The 20,682-nt window shown below is 39.4% G+C and overlaps 1 protein-coding gene across 3 annotated transcripts in view; it reads left to right on the forward strand.

Moving 5' to 3' along the window:
• PIEZO2 (piezo type mechanosensitive ion channel component 2) overlaps window positions 1–20,682 on the forward strand; it is a 479,940-nt gene that overhangs the window by 331,631 nt on the left and 127,627 nt on the right. For all 3 annotated transcript variants that reach the window (XM_032152839.2, XM_058438662.1, XM_032152840.2), the window contains exons 8-10: window positions 14,013–14,175; window positions 17,311–17,430; window positions 19,898–19,936. In XM_032152839.2, the coding sequence (XP_032008730.1) occupies window positions 14,013–14,175; window positions 17,311–17,430; window positions 19,898–19,936 (322 nt within the window). The remainder of the gene's footprint in view (window positions 1–14,012; window positions 14,176–17,310; window positions 17,431–19,897; window positions 19,937–20,682) is intronic.

The following is a 20,682-nucleotide window of genomic DNA, read 5'->3' on the forward strand; positions in this document are numbered from 1 at the left end:
GCATAGGTAAGACTCCATGAAGTCAGACAAAGCAAAACTCCTGGGGAAAGAACAAAAATTGAGGAACTGTAAAGTTAGTAACTGCCAGAGCTCATATAGATTTGAGAAAATATTTTAGCTTTGGCCAGGGTGAAGAATTCTTCTACTCTACTGGGGCTGAGCTAGTCATACCGTGAAGTTACTGCAGGCCCGTCACAACAAAACTTATAAACAAGTATACTAGGATAAAGCTGACGCAAGTAACTTAACTTCCTGCCAGTATAAAACTCAACACTTTCTAGATGACAACAAAATCAAGACACTTGATAATGTAGAAATAACAACGTTCAGCATCCAGTTGAAAATTTTTAGACATGTGAAAAAGCAAGAGAAAACTCAACCAATGAAAATCAAACTACAAGTGAAACCTCCTTAGAACAGCTTTTTAAAATATTTTCAAGATTAAAGAAAATGGACGTAATGAAAACAGGAATGGAATTTATAAAAGAGAATTGATGGACAAAAAGAACAAATGAAACTGAGGAGCTACAAAAATACCATAGCTATAATAATCTACTGAATGAGCTTAAGAGCAAATTAAATACCACAGAAGAAAAGACAGATGAACTTGAGGAGAGAATGACAAATCCTACCCAAATTGAAGCACAAGAAGAAAAGAATTCAAGGAAGAAAAAAAAAAAACCACTGAACCACATAACCTATAGGACAGCTTCAAAAGGTTTAACACAAGTATAATTGGAGAAAGATGTGGGCATAGACAAATGTATATTAAGAAATAACAGCCAAATGTTTCCCAAATTTGATGAAAAATATAAACATCCTGTCCAAGAAGTTTAACAAACTCCAATCTAAACAAACAAAAAGAAAGTCCCACAAAAACACAATATAATTAAAAAATTTGAATATCAGTGATAGAGAAAAATATTTAAAACAGCCAAATAAAAAGACACATTATGTGCAAGGGAACAGTGGTAAGAATTATCACACTCTTCTCACCAGAAATGAATGCCATTCAAAAAGCAATAGGATAACATTATTAAAGTTGCTTCTCAAAGGGAAAAAAATCTATGAACCTATAATTCTGTATCTGAGGATGTAGGTAGAAGAAATGAAGGTCAAATAAAGATATTATTGGATAAGAAAGACTGAGAGAATTTTGCACCAGCAGACCTGCACTACGCAAATATTAAAGGATGCTCTTCACACTTAAGGAAAATGATTTCAGGTAGAAGCTTAGCTCTACAAATTAAAAGCTCTTGAAATGAGATTCACCTTTTTTCCACCTCTGTATGAAGTTTTGTGAAGATATCATGTCTTCATGTAATAAGCTGCAGCAGTTTCTTGTGACCGTGAGAGAACAAGCATGAAGGTAACACCAACGATGCATTGAGAACAACATTGAGAAAACACCTGCGTAATTGTGCATTGAATTAGCTAACCTGGAACTGCTCATCTTTGGATTTTTTGTTAAGTGACATGTTCAACATTGATAGAGCAGTCAGCATTAAAATCTGATCAAAGAAACAGGCAGTTTCACATCCTTCATAGCTGAGTCTTTGGAATACATTTGTAATGCTTATATCTTCAGCATTATTCTTTCCATTGATTAGTAACTGAAATCTAAAATCTTTAATTCTTTTTTATTTTTGAATAGATATTCATTAGAATAATGAAAGAGAAAATGTACATTTTAAGAATTCGTTCTACTTAACGTTTTTAAAGATTGCCTCTTTATCTAAAAAACAGTATACCATTTATAAATATTTAACTGTATAATATAAAAATGCCTCCAGTTTTATCCAAATCCACTGTTAAATTACCCATGTAATTATTCCAGTAGAAATCATTATGCCTTTTTATTGGTAATTTCATTAATGCTTTACTGGAAAGAGTCTAGGTGTACTTAAATGCAGTTCTCAGAGTTTTTCTTATGACAATTAAAAGGATCATTTCCATATTATTTTGGTGGGGGACGATGTGTATGCTTACTAAGTTTAAAGTGTAACAGAAAATTATTAGCCACTAACATCTTTTTATTCCTATTTCCATTAAAATGAAGCCAATAATTCGGTTATATATTCTAACTGAAAATGAGACTATGAAATGATAGCCCTTCTAGTCTTTGACAACAGGAGAATAGTTGAGAAAAGTGATGCATTGACGTGAAGCAAAATGGTAGGGAACACCCGTGAGGATGCTCTAAACAAATATTTTGAGACTATTATGAACATACAATACTGTATGTAAATGAAAATTCCAAACCATATCTTATTTACTGTCCTCCATCAAACTTATTCAGTTAAATAAGGAGTACAGATGAGATAGAATTTTTAGTGATTTAGCAAATTCTCAGTATGCACTTCTTATTCTTTCCATTCCTTTTCTGTTACATTCCTATGTTACTATTGATCCTGCAACTGTTTTCAAATCAACACAAATAGCTATTGAAGGCTGTCTCTGTGCTCAAATTCACCCAGGGTAAATCGTTTTGATACTTCCCTGATGAAGAATTCCCAGAAAAATATTGGGTATACACAAGTGTATATTCAGGACATATTCAAGGCTATACATAGAGTTTGTTCAACTTCATTCACCTGCCATAAAATGGGCTACATATTAACTTCTTAATAGTTTCTTGTTGTAAATCACCTTCCCCTCAATTCTTTTTAAAGCCATGCTGAATTCAACATCATTGAAGGTTAACATGAAGTAGTAATCAAAGTATTTCAAGAAATTTCTTATATCTAATCTAATAGTACTTTGGCAGAACAGTGATGACAAGGAACGTGAAGTATGACTACTTCTTTAAGGGTATAAGTTGTGATTTCTATCTCCTTGTTGATGTTCCAGAATCTATTTAGTCTGTTTATATTGTATTTTTTTCAAGGGACAGAGAAACAACTCAAAAAATAAGAAGAAAAGTATATACTTTATTTAGCTTATGTTGTAATCAGAATAGGCTATGAAGGAAAACGTTTAATTCAGGTAATAGTCTTCATAGAAACATTGTAAAGTCCTACTTTTTTTTTTTTTTTTTTTGACAGAGTCTCACTCTGTCATCCAGGCTGGAGTGCAGTGGCACAATCTTGGCTCACTGCAACCTCCGCCTCCTGGGTTCAAGCTATTCTCTTGCCTCAGCCTCCTGAGAAGCTGGGACTGCAGGCGCCTGCCACCACACTCAGCTAATTTTTTGTATATTTAGCAAAGACGGGGTTTCACTGTGTTAGCCAGGATGGTCTCTATCTCCTGACCTCGTGATCCATCCACCTCGGCCTCCCAAAATGCTAGGATTACAGGCGTGAGCCACTGCGCCCGGCCGTAAAGTCCTACTATTTTGAAGAATGTTTCTGTCTTGTTCAATCTTAAAACATGAAAAAATAAAATGAGGCCATGGAAGAACTTTAGAAGGTCATAATCAAATTGTCTTATAGTGTGTACAAATGTGGTCTGTAAGTTTTTTATGAACAAGATTGTGCCTTATAAATTTTTTACACTCTGCCTTTTCCTATACTAGTGCCATGTATCTAGCTTTAATAAATAGATACTTTGGGTATAATTTCATTGGCCTTATATTTATTTATTTTATTTATTTATTTATTTATTTTTTGAGACGGAGTCTCGCTTTGTCGCCCAGGCTGGAGTGCAGTGGCGCAATCTCGGCTCACTGCAAGCTCCGCCTCCCGGGTTCACGCCATTCTCCTGCCTCAGCCTCTCCGAGTAGCTGGGACTACAGGCGCCCGCCACCACGCCCGGCTAATTTTTTGTATTTTTAGTAGAGAGGGGTTTCACCGTGGTCTCCATCTCCTGACCTCATGATCCGCCTGCCTCGGCCTCCCAAAGTGCTGGGATTACAAGCGTGAGCCACCGTGCCCGGCCTCATTGGCCTTATATTTAATGTTCACTTAGTTATGTTTAAGAGATCAAATCTCACCTCAAACAACTTTTAATAGAGTGTTTTAATTCTATTGTCAAATTGGTGTTCATTGTATTTGATATTGCCTAAAAAATCTAGACAATTAAATAGGGTGGGGTATGTGTTTTTATAAGGGAACTCTCATTAAAATGGTATTTGCTGGGATGAGATTTAAATAGCAGGTAAAATATTAGTTTCTACTAATAAGAGAAAAGAACTGTCCAACTGACTTTAAACTCAATGCTTCCCAAACTTTAATGTGTATATAAATCACTTGAGTGTCTTGCTGGAATGCAGATTTTCACTCAGTAGGTATTGGGTGGGGCCCAAGATTCTGCATTTCTAATGGAAGAAGCTCTGAGGGACAAGGTCCTAGAAAACCTGCACTATTTATAATTGTACCATGCCTAATTTTATTCCTCTGCTTGATGAGCCCCAATGTATCTTCAATGTTTTAAAAATTAAAATAAAACTGCAGTGAGAAAAGATAAATACATCATTTGGTTCTATGTATTAGTTTCTATTTGTGCAAAAAAGCAAAAATACAAGTTATTCCAGCAGTTACCACATCTGGAAATATCAGACATGGACTTCATTGAAATCCTCCCTAAGACATAAATTACATATTCATTTGAAAACATACTGACTTGCCTTAACTTGACTTCTTTAGTGATGCACCAATTTTTTTTCCTTTTGGATATTGTCAATACTATATAATGATTAGTGGAGAAAATCTATAGATTTTTATTGGGTATTTAGGTGTTGCCCCTATTGTTTCGTAAGCATAATTAATTTTCTGATGAACTTTTGTTTATAAAAGTCTTTGAAAACATTTCTGATTATTTTGATTGATAATTTTAATTAATCATTCAATCAAAGATTCCTGATTGATAGTTTCAGTTACATATTGCAAAATTATTAGTAAAGCTACTACTAGGGTTGCCATTATAATAATCTGAACATGGCCCACGTATGGAAAACTTGTACATGCTTTGGAAGCATCTAAGAAACATTATTTAGGCTCTGAAGGAGTTTACAACCCATTTCAAGCCACGAGACACAGAAATATAAAAGAACACTAATGGCATAAGACTTCGTGATCTGTGGTTAAATAAGAATTACAGATATTAGGTTCACCAAAATGTCAGTCACACACAGCATGGGAGGTGGGTCTGGGGATGGAGAGGCTTCAGACTGGCAGAGGTTGAGGCAGGGGTCGAGCGAGACAATTGACAAGGAAGCTCCTCCTGATGAAGAGCCGAGCGCTTCCAGCATGAGACTTGTGTGTCTGCTAGGCAGGGAGTCTTCCCAGCTCCTGCCTGGTGGGATTTGATCATAGCTGCAACCTGGTACCTGTGTTGTGTTTCCCGCACCTCCTTCTCCAAATGGGAGTTGGAGTTTTTATTGCACTGATGATGTTTCCACTCCACTGACGTGTGCTGGGTGCAATTTTGCGGACCTGTAAGGAGTGAATAACTGAACTGTAAGAGAGGACCAAGCATCACCTAGGACCCCACCTCATGAGCTGTATAACTGGGTAGAAATTTGGAACTGTTTTTCTTGGAGAGGGAGAAAGTATATTCTATGTGTGAGAAGAAAGTGTCCATAAATGTTTGGATTATAGCTATAATGTACCATCAGAAGACTGTTCTCCTTCTTCGCTTGTTCCTCAGTAGGAGCACTCCCAAATATTATCTAGGTACGTTGCTGTTGAAACAAAAGATGTATCATTCTAGCTTGAACTATATACATCTATACTTTTGTACAAGGAAGAAATTGGTATCTATCACATAAGAAATCTAGTGACCCTGAAGCTTACAATCCAAAACAATTGTATATAGGATATTTTCAAGCCCCGTTTCAGCGATTCTAAGTTGAAGTGTCGTGAAAAGCATTTCAAAAGTCGTATGCCTATCATTTCTGGTCTTCACATTACCTCTTTGAGATATGTTATTTACTAGCCTCATTTTCCACATGAGGAAATTGAGGCTTAAAGTGGTTAAATGCCCTACTCAGGGTCACATAGGTAATCATTCAGGCAGGGCTCAAATCCGTGTCTGGATTACCGTTCTTTTCATTTAGCCCTATAGCCTCTGATTTTAAGTTTATTCCGAGTTCATGCTAAGGCAATTTCATTTAAAAGATGTACTTTAAAATCAAAATACTAAGTAGAATATGTGCCACTTGAATTTTCATTTTTTTAACCTTTAAAAATAAGACCTGTTTTGTTGCCATTAGATTTATGCCATTAGAGTGGGGAAAGTGTGGGTAGGGGATGGAAGAAAAAGAAAAGTTAACTATTTTTAGTGCCTGGCCATTTTCCCCACAATTAGTTTTATAAGCTGCTGCAGGGTACCTATGTCTACTTAAAGAATTAAATCCCCAGGGACCATCTATGGGTAGCTGCAGTTATTGCTAGCTTTATATCTTCAAGCATAATTAATCCGTAAGGTTGAACTCTTTCCTCTGAACCAGGACTCGCTTATAGAAATGCAGCTTCCTCTCCCTTTCAAGGCTGCTTGTCATGTGTTCCTCAGCTCTCAGTTGAGCCCATGAGTGTGTCTCACTGGCCAGTCATCATGGCCACTGATCCACTTAGCTCCTGGTGTTTCATTAACTTTCTGAATACTCTGCCTGGGAATTCCCACAGGGAGCCCAGGACGCTTGGAGTCTGTCACCAAACCCTTTCCAGGGAAAATGGTATGAGAAGAGGAACAGCTGAACACCCTGGGGGCTGACAAGGCTTCCACCTTGACAGAGCTCAGCCCAGCTTCAGCAATCCTCCTCTCTTTTGAGTGTGGTTTCTGTATTTGAGTCTAGTGCCTATAGTTTGGACTCAAATTCTCAAACTTCCTGAAATACATCTCTCTCTTCGGGGCTGCTTCCCTGTACCATTTCTTCCTCCATTCATTTCAATTAAAGGATGTGGGGTTAAAAATGAGATTATTAAAATAGGTTTCCTCTAGAAAATTATTTGTCCCCAAATATTCATTTTATGTTAGTTGGAAACAATATATTTCCTGGCTTCCTAAAAGGATTGGAAGCTGTCTTGGACTTAGAACTCTGAGCTCTTGAGGAAAAAAAAGTTTAAATTAAAAGTATGGGGCCGGGCGCAGTGGCTCATGCCTGTAATCCTAGCACTTTGGGAGGCCAAGGCAGGCATATCATGAGGTCAGGAGATTGAGACCATCCTGGCTAACACGGTGAAACCCTGTCTCTACTAAAAAAATACAAAAAATTAGCTGGGCGTGGTGGCAGGCGCCTGTAGTCCCAGCTACTTGGAAGGCTGAGGCAGGAGAATGGCGTGAACCAGGGAGGTGGGGCTTGCCGAGAGCCGAGATCGAGCCACTGCACTCCAGCCTGGGCAACAGAGCGAAACTCCATCTCAAAAAAAAAAAAAAAAAAAAAAAAATATGGTGTCCCATCTCACACCTATTAGGATGACTACTCTCAAAAGCATAAAATAACAAGACTTGGCAAGGCTATAGGGAAACTGGAAGATTGTGCACTGCTGATGGGAATGTAAAATGGGGCAGCACTGATGGAAAACAGTATACCAGTTCCTCAAAAAACCGGAGCAGTTTCTCTATTAAAAATAGAATGGCCATATGATCCAACAATTTCACTTATGGCTATATATTGAAAAAAATTGAAAACAGGGTCTTGAAGAGATATCTGTTCACCCATGTCCATAACAGCGTTATGCACAATAGTCAGAAGGTGGAAGTGCCATCAACAGATGAATAAACAAATGGGACATACACATATGGTGTATGTATATATGTATGTATTCAGCCTTAAAGTGGAAGGAAATTCTGACACATGCTACAACATGAATGAACCTTGAGGCCATCATGCTACGTAAAATAAGACAGTCACAAAAGACAAATATTGGATGGTTCCACTAATATAAGGTACCAGGTAGTCAAATTCACAGATATAGAAAGTATAATGGTGGTTTCCAGGGCCTGGGAGGAGAAGAGAATAGGGAGTTTTTATTTAATGTGTACAGAATTTTAGTTTTGCAAGATGAAAAAGTTCTGGAGATTGGTTTCACAACAATATGAGTGCAATTAGTACCACTGAACTGTGTTCTTAAAAATGTTTAAAATGGCCCGGGCGCGATGGCTCACTCCTGTAATCCCAGCGCTTTGGGAGGCCCAGGTGGGCAAATCATGAGGTCAGGAGTTGGAGACCAGCCTGGCCAACATGGTGAAATCCCATCTCTACTAAAAATACAAAAACTTAGCTGGGCATGGTGGCGTGCTCCTGTAATCCTAGATACTCCGGAGGTTGAGGCAGGAGAATCGCTTGAGCCGGGGAGGCAGAGGTTGCAGTGAGCAGAGGCCCACTGCACTCCAGCCCGGGTGACAGAGTGAGACTCTGTCTCAAAAAAAAAAAAAAAAAGGTTTAAAATAATCAGCTTTATGTTATGTGTATTTTGCCTCAAATAAACATTTTTTTAAGTGTGCTGTTATTTTCAGTATTACGTATTTCTTGCAAATGGCTGGGATCCTGTATTACTAGAGACGGAGCAGATGTGGTCTGAAGCACACCTGAAAACAGGTGGGGGTTTTATAAATCTGCCAACATGTGCAAGCAGAAACAAGTGCCCTGCCAATTCATAACCACTGCATGTTGTCAGATGTTATGAGTGCTTCAGAGAGAGAGAAAAACGTGCAAATAAGTGCTCCATGAGGAGTGGAGGGACAGCTATAATGAGTCCATGGCGGCCCCCAGAGCCGAAAGAATGAACCGTGCGCTGGACCCCAGGCGGAAGACTCATCACAGTGCTGCGATGAGTGACCCTTCCTGTTGCCGAGATGTCCTCTTTCATCACAAGGCATGGAATGAATTTTTTTTAACTTTTATTATAGTTTCAGAGGTACATGTTCAGGTTTGTTATATCGATAAATAGCGTGTTGCAGGTGTACAGATGATTTCATCACCCAGGTAATAAGCATAGTACCCGATGAGTAGTTTTTACATCCTCGCCCTCCTCCCACCCTCACCCTCAAGTAGACCCTGGTGTCCCATTATTCCCTTCTTAGTGTCCGTGTGTACTCAGTGTTTAACTCCCACTTACAAGTGAGAACAACAAAGCATGGAATGAATTTTTATTCGTAATAATCTGAGTAAAGTACAGTTGAAGGATCTTGGAATCATCCAGGCTTGCTTCATATTTTGTTACTATTGGATATTTCAGTCTCATTGTTTCTTCATTATAAACCTGGATTCTCAGTTTAAAAACACCAGTGTTAGCCGGGCGCGGTGGCTCACGCCTGTAATCCCAGCACTTTGGGAAGCCGAGGCGGGCAGATCACGAGGTCAGGAGATTGAGACCATCCTAGCTAACATGATGAAACCCTGTCTCTACTAAAAATACAAAAAATTAGCCGGGCATGGTGGTGGGTGCCTGTAGTCTCAGCTACTTGGGAGGCTGAGGCAGGAGAATGGTGTGAACCTGGGAGGCGGAGCTTGCAGTGAGCCGAGATTGCGCCACTGCACTCCAGCCTGGGCCACAGAGCGAGACTCCATCTCAAAAAAACAAAAAAGAAAAAAAAAAGCTAGTGTTATTTCTGAACCATACACATTTATTTATTGCTTCATTCAGAAGGTAAAGTTCAAAATGCTTGTTACTAGCCAGTAGAGAACAAAAATAACTATCTGCTATGTATGACCTAAGATATACTTTAGGTAAATAAAAGTGTACTTTTGTTGCCTTTGTTACACTCTGTGTTCTTATTTCCTAAACTGGGGCACTAAAATCATGGATGTTGGGATTCAAGCAGCAGTGATTTTTCTCTGAAAATTCCAGAATTTGTTTGCATATCTACAGTTTCTTACCTTTCTCTCTTTTTTAAAAGCAGGAACTTTTCCATCTTTTAATCTCTGCTCCTACCATAACCGTGATCACCTACTTACTCTTAGTGTATTTAATTCAGTTAAAAAAACTTACCTTTAAAGCCTTTCATACCCTAAGCACTGCCATAAACGCAAGGTGACAAGACATACACCCTTTTTGGAAGGCATTAGAGACAAAATGGGCAGCAAAACAAGCACGTAAACTAAAAATAGCAGAAATTCAAATTATGACTACAAATATCATTGTTGTGGAGGCATAGGGAAAATTGAATCTAAGAAGGAGAAATCGTAGACATTTCCTGGAGATGGTGACTTTGGAACTAGACCTAGATGATGCCAAGGATGTTAACCACCAGCAACAACAAAGAGATAGGAAGAAATGTGAATGAAGTGTGCTGGGAAATGGCTTCAGGGTATTGGCGAATATTAACTATAAGGAATGTCGGGCCTGAAGGAAAGAATGATGAAGAACCAATGCTTACAACAAAACTTAATTATCATAAATTAGCATGGAGGTTCAGATGATAGGCCATAGATGTAATATAATTATGCATCCTGAACAGCTGGTATCCTGTGTGACCCCTGTAATATTTTGGAATGATTGAGGTATCTGGAAGGAATACAGTGACATGCACATATTATGGGATTGCAGTTGGAGTTGGGGGCTGGAGTTATCCTAAAAGGTATCAGAGAGTCTATGAAGCTCTGCCTGTCCTATTTCTTGGATCTTCATTGCCAAGGAGTGGGTAAAGCTCACCTGGTACATATACCCTCAATTCTTGATTTGGGGACTCCAGAAAAGTCATAGCTACTGAAAAGCCTCCTGGTAAAACGAGGAATAGCAACACCAAAGGGATTGAGATTTTATGGTAAACCCCAAATAATCTAGCACAGCCAAGGTTTTTGTCTGGGAGAAAGAAAAGGGGACCAGGTTGCTGAAGACCTCAGGGATGCTTTTCTGGGACTCAGGGCTTTTCTCGAGGAAATGGGGAAGTAGGGATTAGGATGAGGAGGGTGGCGTACAGAACATGAGCTTTCCCAAGGAAACTCTGGCAGCTGTCACAATGTGCAGGGAAGAGAAATTAGAGGTAGGGAGACTGTCCTTGGCATAATAATTGAAGTGAGGATGTGTTCTGTGGACAGAAATGTTGGCCATGAAACAGCAATGCAGACAGACCAGGTTCCAAAGTGGGAGTGTGGGCCCCAAGGGTCTGATGTGTCTCTACTGGGAACTGATCATCACTTGGGGACCTATCTTCAGCTATCTTTTGGGAAATAGAATCTGTGAGGTCTTAAGTATTTAACGTAAGATCTTCTAAAAACTGTCCTTTATTTTTCATATACTTGCATCCTCACCCCACCCATCAACATTATTAGATTTTATTAGAAAGTGAAAGCTCAGACATTGAGTCACTTACCAAATACATTTGTGTACATTATCAGTGGAACCAGGCCTAGGATCAAAGATAAACAGAAGATATTCCAAATGCATGAAAGAGAAAAGCTTCATCTTTATCTTTTTGTTTCCAAATAAGCAGTACATTTGGATGTGCTGCTCTGTAATTGTGTCATTGTATACTTCTCAAGCAAAGAGATATTTCTATGGAGAGATTTAAGACAGTCAGGAAGAGTACCCATCCCCATCACCCACTGAAAGAGAGGGTTTCTGTGACACCTTGCTCTGCCCAAGCTAGCACATGGCCTTAGTGTAGACAGAGTAGTTCCTGGAGAGCAGGTGCAATGGTATCAGTTTCTTTGTACTGTGAGTATCAAGATGCAATCCTGGGAAACAAACATTGAGTAAACTAAATAATTGTTGGATGCTGTGTAGTATCCTAGAATTGCAGTGCCAGAAAGGATGTGAACTTCAAATACAAATTTCTCATCTCGCATATGAATCCTTTCAACAGTATCTAGTTTCTTTAGAAAAAAAAAACAAAAGTGAGAGATGCCAGGTGCGGTGGCTCACATCTGGAATCCCAGCACTTTGGGAGGCCGAGGCGGGCGGATCATGGAGTCAAGAGATCAAGACCATCCTGGCCAACATGGTTAAATCCCGTCCCTACTACAAATACAAAAATTAGCTGGCATGGTGGTGCGCACCTGTAGTTCCAGCTACTTGAGAGGCTGAGGCAGGAGAATCGCTTGAACCCGGGAGGCGGAGGTTGCAGTGAGCCGAGATCGTGCCACTGCACTCCAGCCTGGGGACAGAGTGAGACTCTGTCTCAAAAAAAAAAAAAAAAAAGAGAGAGAGAGAGATAAATCTTAGGTTTTGTGGTATTTGCATAGCTCAATTAAAAAAAGTTCTTGTAGGAGACAACAATCTGCTACTGATTAGCTTCTGCTCATTTTTTTAGGTCTATACATTGCTAGTACAAAATCTAAGTCTTATTATTCAGCGTTAGTGTAGGAATATGTAAAATCAGTTTGCAATCAGTTATGATATCAGTGGCAAGGTATGTAATGTCTATATGATATGAAGCATTTAGTTCGCTTTACCAACAGCTGCAGAAAATTACAATTAAAATTCTGTATGGGACAAAACAAGTATTTTTAAACTAAGAGTTGATGAGGTTAGTTCTAGCATATGTGCCAGGCATGGAGCAAGGAGAAGGACTCAGCAGCTGGAAGAGCTGCCACTTAGATTAACCCAAGAGACTATCTAGCTTGTCTGATTTTACATCGAAAAGCTTTCAGTTCTGTGTACTTTATACAAGAAATTTACATTTTAATCTAGGGCTGCAAAAACATTTTCAGAAAGTTCTACCATTCTACGTGGGACATAAGTTTTTTCACTAAGGAAATTGTTATTTCAAATGCTAACTCCAAAAAAAAATCTGTCTGGAGCTTAAGATAAAAAGATTTTATAATAAGAACAAGTTATGATATAACTTATTTATTTCTGATAAAAATGAAGAAAGTTAGTTTAATTTCTATTTAGCTTACGTTAAAATCTGTGTTCATCAATACACTAATATTGCACTTACATTGTGATAGAAAACAGCATTCACGCTGAGAGATTTTACAAGTGAAGGGCATGCAGCCTTTGAAGATTTTATAACTGAAGAATGTAAGATAAAAATCAAAGGAAATTCACATATAAAAGTTGCAAACAGGCTGTGTGCAATTGTTCACACCTGTAATCCCAGCACTTTTGGAGGCTAACGTGGGAGGATCACTTGAGCCCAGGAGTTTGAGACCAGCCTGGGCAACATAATGAGACTTTGTCTCTACAAGCAATTAAAAAAAAATTGTTGGGTATGGTGGCATGCCCTTGTGTTCCCAGCGACTTGGGAGGCCAAGGCAGGAGGATCACGTGAGCCCAGGCACTCAAGGCTGCAGTGGGCTGTGATCATGCCGCTGCACTCCAGCCTGGGTGACAGAGCGAGACCCCATTTCAAAAACAAAAAATAAATAAAAGATGCAAACAGTAGAAAGGTATGAAACCCACTTAACCTATAAAGTTTTATGCATTTAGTAGAGTATTTTCTCAGAAAAATTGCCCATCAAAATGAATTTCTAAATGAGTCATATTTTACACAGTTTTCCATTATATAATCAGACACATTCTGAGTAGTAGAAATCAGCATAAAAATAAACCATTTCAAAATGTAACAGACTCAAAGTCATATTTTAAAGAAAATGATTAGTTACTATGCTTTGAAAAAATCCAGTTGCTCATAAATGATATTTGACAGAAATATATCTTACAGAAATTTTACTATGTAATATTTGACTTTCATGGCTAAACTGCAGAACTAGCCCAATAACGTCAACACTAGCTGAGTACAACTAATGCTGAACCCAGCCAAAAACAAAATATTTGCTCATTTAGCTGGACTAGTAACATGTTACCACATACTTGGCATTTCTATAATACAGGGTTTTAATAGGGCTGATTAATAATTAAAACAAATTTCTAATAGATGTGCAAGAATTTAGTATTAACTGGATTTTTGAACTGATGTAAAGATCATCTGGTTAATGTAGATGTCAATTTTATACACACATATGATTACAGAATGTATATATTATATGCATATTATACATACACGTCCACATATATTCTTTAAAGATGTAGTTACACATACAGAAGGATAATTGAAATATCTACAATAGAACAGATCAACCTAGGAATAGCTCACGAATGTATCAAAAACAAAGTACTTTTATTCACTGTTGGAGACATATAGCTTATTACATCTATTAAGCATTTTTCTTTGTTTTTTAACAGGTTGTTTGGTATCAAGTCAGTAATTCAAACGGACTGTTCGAGTACTTGGAAAATCATAGTAAACCCGGACCTGTCATGGTACCACCACGCCAACCCTATCCTCCTGCTGGTGATGTACTACACTCTGGCCACTCTGATCCGCATCTGGCTGCAAGAGCCCCTTGTAAGGACAAAAACGTTTTCATGATCTTGTCTGCAAAGTAAACTAGGATCTCCAGGTGAAATGATTCACTCCTGTTCTCTACTGACTAATGACTACTCTATTCCAACACAACTCTAGTGTTCTGGATATGATGTTTTAATTCTGCAAAGAGTATTAAGTGAATATAAATACTACCAGATCAAAGGCTAGCTTCCCTTTACTACCACAAAGTGCTGGTAAGAATGGCAGGCAGTGAGAAGAACGGAAGACTCATTTTTGCTGATCACTTACTGTAATATGCCATGTCATACATATCTCATTTAAAAAAAACTAGACAACTCTTATCAATAGAATAGGTATTATACCCATTTACAGATGAGGAAAATGAAGTTAGAGATGCCAGTTTTTCTAAAATCACACATTTACTGGATGATACAATTCAGATTCTAATCTACATTTGACAACAAAGCTCGGTTCTTAGAGACACATCCCTGTTATCAAGGGGACTGGTGTTTCCCAAATCTCCTCCAGTGCTCTTAGCCTGTGAAGATGTGGGAGTGACAGCCCAGCTCTTGTTGGTGCCTGTTGCCTCCTGAGTATCCCCTTGTGAGGGATGGGGATTCAAATATTCCTTCCAGCACAACTGAGGGTGTTTATTCTCTATGAAAATATGAACAACGACACAGCATTTCTGAGGGGAGGACTGAAGCCTGGGTGGCTTCTCTTCTCTCTTTTCTCCTTCAGTGACAGAAAACATCAGCCTGCTTTTCTTTCTCCTAAATGACTGTCAGGAGCCTGGTTGCAAGGTTGCTCACTGACACATGAAGGAGACAAGTTGTGTAGACTGGGTGGCCGCACCTTTTCAGGCCCCACCTGTGGGGAACCCCACAGCTGGGGACAGTTCTCATGAGCATGGCCCAGCCTGAGTCTCTGCATTCCAGTCCCCCCTCCTCTGAATCGCTTCTAGCCTGAGGCCCTGCAGAAGTTCCCTACTTTCTCTGTCTGTCTTTGTACCCACAGACCATCCCCACACGTTCATCAGTCAGCCAGTCAATGAGTATTTATGGAAGGCCAACTGGGTCTGAAACTAACCTAGGGGCCGGCATAGAGCAATGACTTCAGTAGGCAGAGCCCCACTTAGAGTGCTGTGCATTCTAAAAGAGAAAAATGGTCCAAGAGAAGCAAACAGGATGTAAATCAGATAGTGACTGTAAAACTGCAGGAGGCGCATGCCTCCGGTCATCCCTGACAGAAGCGCCACCTGCAGAAATGAGGATGGTGCTGTCTTCCTCCTATGTGGTACCTCCTCTCCATCTCAGTGGCTAACAGCCGTCTGTGGGATTAGGGTCTCAGAGGCCATCCTTGTTAGCAGGGTTCTCCTGGATCGTCTTTCTTTTAGGCCACTGATGACAGTTGTATAGTAACAAAATGATTTATGGGTGGTAAGGAATCCCAGTCATGTTGTTATATTTTTCTTCAGTTCTCTTCTAAAATTTGACTGTGCCAGTAGAAACATTAAAATTGTGTCCAATTCCTCCACAAACATGCATATGTATATGTATATATTCATAAATAAAAACATATACATAAAAAATTAAATATACATATATATTTTTGAGATGGAGTTTCACTCTTGTTGCCCAGGCTGGAGTGCAATGGCATGATCTCGGCTCACCGCAACCTCTGCCTCCTGGGTTCAAGCAATTCTCCTGCCTCAGCCTCCTGAGTAGCTGGGATTACAGGTGCTGGACACCACGCCCGGCTAATTTTTTTGTATTTTTAGTAGAGATGGGGTTTCTCCATGTTGGCCAGGCTGGTCTCAAACTCCTGAGCTCAGGTAATTCACTCCCCTTGGCCTCCCAAAATGCTGGGATCATAGGCGTGAGCCACCGCGACGGGAACTATTTCTGAACAATGTCTTACACATTATGGAAATTACTTTAAGGCTTTCTAGTTATCAAGATTTCCCAGCCCATTTGCTTTCTCTGGGATATCCCATGTCATCTCTCGGATAATGCAGTAGCTTGATGAGGGCTCCGTTATAACTTTGGGCCCATGCGATATTCTGCTTCCACTGCTGTGTGCTGTCTGGCAAGCAAAGGTAGGCAGAGAGAGAGCCAGGAAGACCGTCTAGGCTATAGGCCACACAGCAATAGCAATGTTATAAATCACAAGGTCTGCAGGGGTATGTAGAGAAGGGGGCTTCAAACTATCATCAACATTTCATGTGGGCTCTATTTTAAATGGGCTGGGACAGAAGGCCCGTTGCATTGAGGCAATGAGAAAAAGGCAATGAGAAAAAGAAGCTCATTATATCATAGTTCCAGGTGACCTGGTACATTTAATGAAAAATGCTGGCCACCAAATGTGAGTGCTGAAGTAGACATCTATGAAACATGTTTGAAAAAGAGAGAGAGAAAAGGCAGTGTCGAGACTTCAGTGTAACATGTGGCCCCCACCTGGCAAATGTAACGCCCCACCCAGGGAGTTAGGGTGCCCTGCTTAGGAGTTCTACTCTGGTGCACTGGGACTCAGACAATGAGACTAAATCCACTCCACTCCAGTATCAGTGATGCATGACTGCCCTTTTTACTAGGACACTTTTGTTGGGAAAACATGCTAAGGCACCGAAGCGCTTACTGTTCCTCGTATTCCTCTCTATCACCTTTCCTAGACCAGTTATCTAATGTAGGCAAATGTCTCATGTGCATAGATATGCTCTTGCTTAGCGCTGCGTGAGCACTAGATGATTCTGCCTTCAATACATCCAGTCTTAATTGAAGATTGCCAGCAGCTGGCTTACACGGTTAACTGCGCGCCTTTGTGAAGGCTCTTAAGCTAAGAGCCATGTGCATTGCTGCTTTTGAGTGTAGTTGAGAATGCACGTGGAAAAGCTGTGGATATTTAACAATGGAGCATATTCTGTAATGCATGGGGCTTAGTAGAATCAGGGGACATTTAATATTGATGTACTTATCAATTACAGGGGAGCATTTTTGTCATTTCTTAAAGTGCCTTGATAAAATCCTGTATATTGTAAACATTCACTTTGAAAAGTCATCATATTGAGCCAAAATGAAAAGCTCTGTCTTGGCCACGCAGGCTGCCTAGGGAACGGCCTCAGGAAGCAAGACTGATCCTGTTTCTGTGTTTCAGGTGCAGGATGAGAGGACCAAAGAAGAGGACAAAGCCCTGGCTTGCAGCCCCATCCAAATAACAGCAGAGAGGAGGCGGAGCCTGTGGTACGCAACCCATTACCCCACCGATGAGAGAAAAGTAAGCCATGATGAAAGAGATTTCCGTTCCCTAATTTTTCTGTTTTTGTATTTTACTGTTGAATATGAGCCTTATAATATCATATATATCATATCATATTCAGGTTTCTTGTAGTTTATAGAAACAGTGATTTAGGAGAGTTAGTAGCAGAGAGGGAAAACTATTTCCAAAGTAAATACCCACGTCCCATCAAGAACATCATTTTATATTTCCGTGCTTTCTACTGAAATCTCCTAATCTTAAAAAGAATGTTCCTATTAAAAAAAAATTTTGTAATTAAAACAAACAAAAGTAGCAAAGCAATCTGTTAGCACTGGAGGGTGAAAATTTCAGTGCTGAACTATATTGCAGAAAATAATTTTACTCTGTCGGGTATTTGGTTGATTTGGGTATTTGGCAGACAATTACTTGAAAATAAATGAAGTGAGCTCATCTCTTTGAGGCAAACAAGGACAATAATTGTTACCAGTGATAAAATTTAAGCATTTGAATAAAAATTAGAATTTTGGAAAACTCGTATCTACTGAGGGCTTAAAAACTTTCCAATATTTGAGGACTTTTCTGATGAGATGAGGTGATATTGACAAATGTGCTTTTACACATCACATATTGAAACTTGTCAGTATTTGGTAGAGTCAATACCTGTAACTCACTGAAACAGCAGTTTCCAAATCACCACCACCTGACACAACAGCACGTGGATAAATGATCCAGTCGGGGTGCATGATATGCCAATGGGTTTTAATGTAGCAGAGCATGAAAAGTTCACTGATATGGTTGCAGATTCTGCACTACAACTGACATTCAAGACTCTACACTGGTTGAGTCTGATCGAGTAGCAAAGACTGTCCACAGTTTAGATAGACTATTAAAATACTTTTTTTTTTTTTGGCAACAGAGTCTCGCTCTGTCGCCCAGGCTGGAGTGCAGTGGTGCGATCTTGGCTCACTGCAACCTCCGCCTCCTGGGTTCAAGCAATTCTCCTGAATCAGCCTCCCAAGTAGCTGGGACTACAGGCACGCGCCACCATGCCTGGCTAATTTTTTTGAATTTTTAGTAGAGATGTGGTTTTGCCATGTTGCCCTGGCTGGTCTTGAACTCCTGAGCTTAGGCAATCCGCCTGCCTCTGTCTTCCAAAGTGCTAGGGTTACAGGCATAAGTCACTGCGCCCGGCCCTAAAATACTTCTTTTTGACCCAATTGCATGCCTATGTGAAGCCAGATTTTCTTTATCTACTTCAACCAGAACACCACATCACAACAGATTGAATGCAGAAACAGATGTGAAAATCCGGTTGTCTTTTATTAAGCTAGACATTAAATAGGTATGCAAAATTATAAAACAATGAGACTGTCTTCACTATTTGTTTTAAAAAATAAAGCTATTTAAATAATTTATTTATACTAACACATAATGGGTTTTTTTAAATTTTTAATGAATACATACATAAGTAAAAAATATTTTAAGACTACCTGGTCAATTTCTCATATGGTAGATAACTGATAGATAGAACCCACATAAATTAAGTCTCTTTGGGACCCTCAGTGATTTTTAAGAATGCAAATGAGTCCTGACCTAAAATTGCGGTAGAACCACTTGCTGTGCTAATTATTATTTGGGGGAAGCCCAAATCACCTGGTAGTAATGTATTACTAGTTAAAAAGTAGTCATATTAATAATCATTTTGTTGTAGACAGTACGCAAATCTTAAAATAATCTCAAACCACATTACAAATCTTAAAATAATCTCAAACCACATTACAAATCAATTTTTCTTTTTTCTTTTTTTTTTTTTTTTTGAGATGGAGTCTCGCTCTGTCACCCAGGCTGGAGTGCAGTGGCGCAATCTTGGCTCACTGCAAGCTCCGCCTCCCGGGTTCATGCCATTCTCCTGCCTCAGCCTCCCGAGTATCTGGGACTACAGGCATCCACCACCACGCCCAGCTAACTGTTTGTATTTTTAGTAGAGATGAGGTTTCACTGTGTTAGCCAGGATGGTCTCGATCTCCTGGCCTCACGATCCGCCTGCCTCGGAATCTCAAAGTGCCGGGATTACAGGCGTGAGCCACCACCGTGCCTGGCCCAATTTTTCTTTATTATGAAAATTCTATTTCTTGAAAGATAAATACATTCAGAATTTTGCAGATGTCTCAAAGGGGTATAAAACTAAGCAGCTTGTTCCTGTAGAGCATAACCCTTGAAAAACATGGTAACATTTATAGACATGTGGTTGCTTATCTGCTGTATAACTAAACATTAACATCAAGAGCTGTGAAATAGTTGTCGTAAACAGCAGCATCCAGCTCATTTATTTGTCACTTTATATTTTGCATGGCAATTTTAATATCACTAGCAATCAGCAAGTTAAAGAGAATGGGTTTGTGCATAGTAAAACTTTATAGATACATCAACAGTAAAATGCTTTCAGCTTCCTTACTAACATGCTTTCCCGCATTGCTTTTTGCAGCTTTTATCCATGACCCATGATGACTACAAACCATCCGATGTTAGTATACCCTTAGAATTATCATTTATGCATGTGTAAGTGATGTAAAGGCAACAAATGGAAGTAGCTCCTTTGAGTCTATTTTAATGATCTATTAAAATTTCCATAAGCTTTTCCATTTATGGGCATAAATTATATCTAGTAGATTGCTGTTAAAATGAGATTGAGTATAATCATACAAAATATATTTAAATTTCAAGAAGCTTTGTGGGCTTTTTAAAAAGTGTTTTTTTCTGTAGCTATGCCTATTACATAAGTAGGAAGTTTTGCATGCCCATGGGCGCACATACACATATGTATTAGTGGGTGTTATGTTTATCTCAAAAATTATAAAGCCAAAGAGACAGAAGGAGGAAACAGGCAATTGTACTTAGTGGTGTAGTAAGGACATAGCAATCTGCAGTCAGGCAGAGATCCCCAGAGGTTGATGCCTTACCTGAGATCCAAGGGATGTTTGCATTAGTCCTGTGCAGAGCCACATAGGGCATAGGCAGGACAATGCTGGACCACAGCCCAAGAAAGGTCTAGAGTCCCATATAGATGGAGGGATGGCTGAGAGGTGGACAGTAGGAAAGGCTGAGGCTGGAAAGATCAGACCAAATCTTGAATGCCTCCTTCAGCCATTTACAAGAGTTTGCTCTTCATACTGAGGACAGCAGGTGCAAAGCATGGTTTTTGGCAAAGTGCAGTGCAACAAGATCAGATGCACATTTCCCTGCGATCACTCTGTGAAGACTAGAGTTGGA

The sequence above is a fragment of the Hylobates moloch genome, unplaced genomic scaffold (genome assembly GCF_009828535.3).
Source record: "Hylobates moloch isolate HMO894 unplaced genomic scaffold, HMol_V3 SCAFFOLD_5, whole genome shotgun sequence".
Lineage (NCBI taxonomy): Eukaryota > Metazoa > Chordata > Mammalia > Primates > Hylobatidae > Hylobates > Hylobates moloch.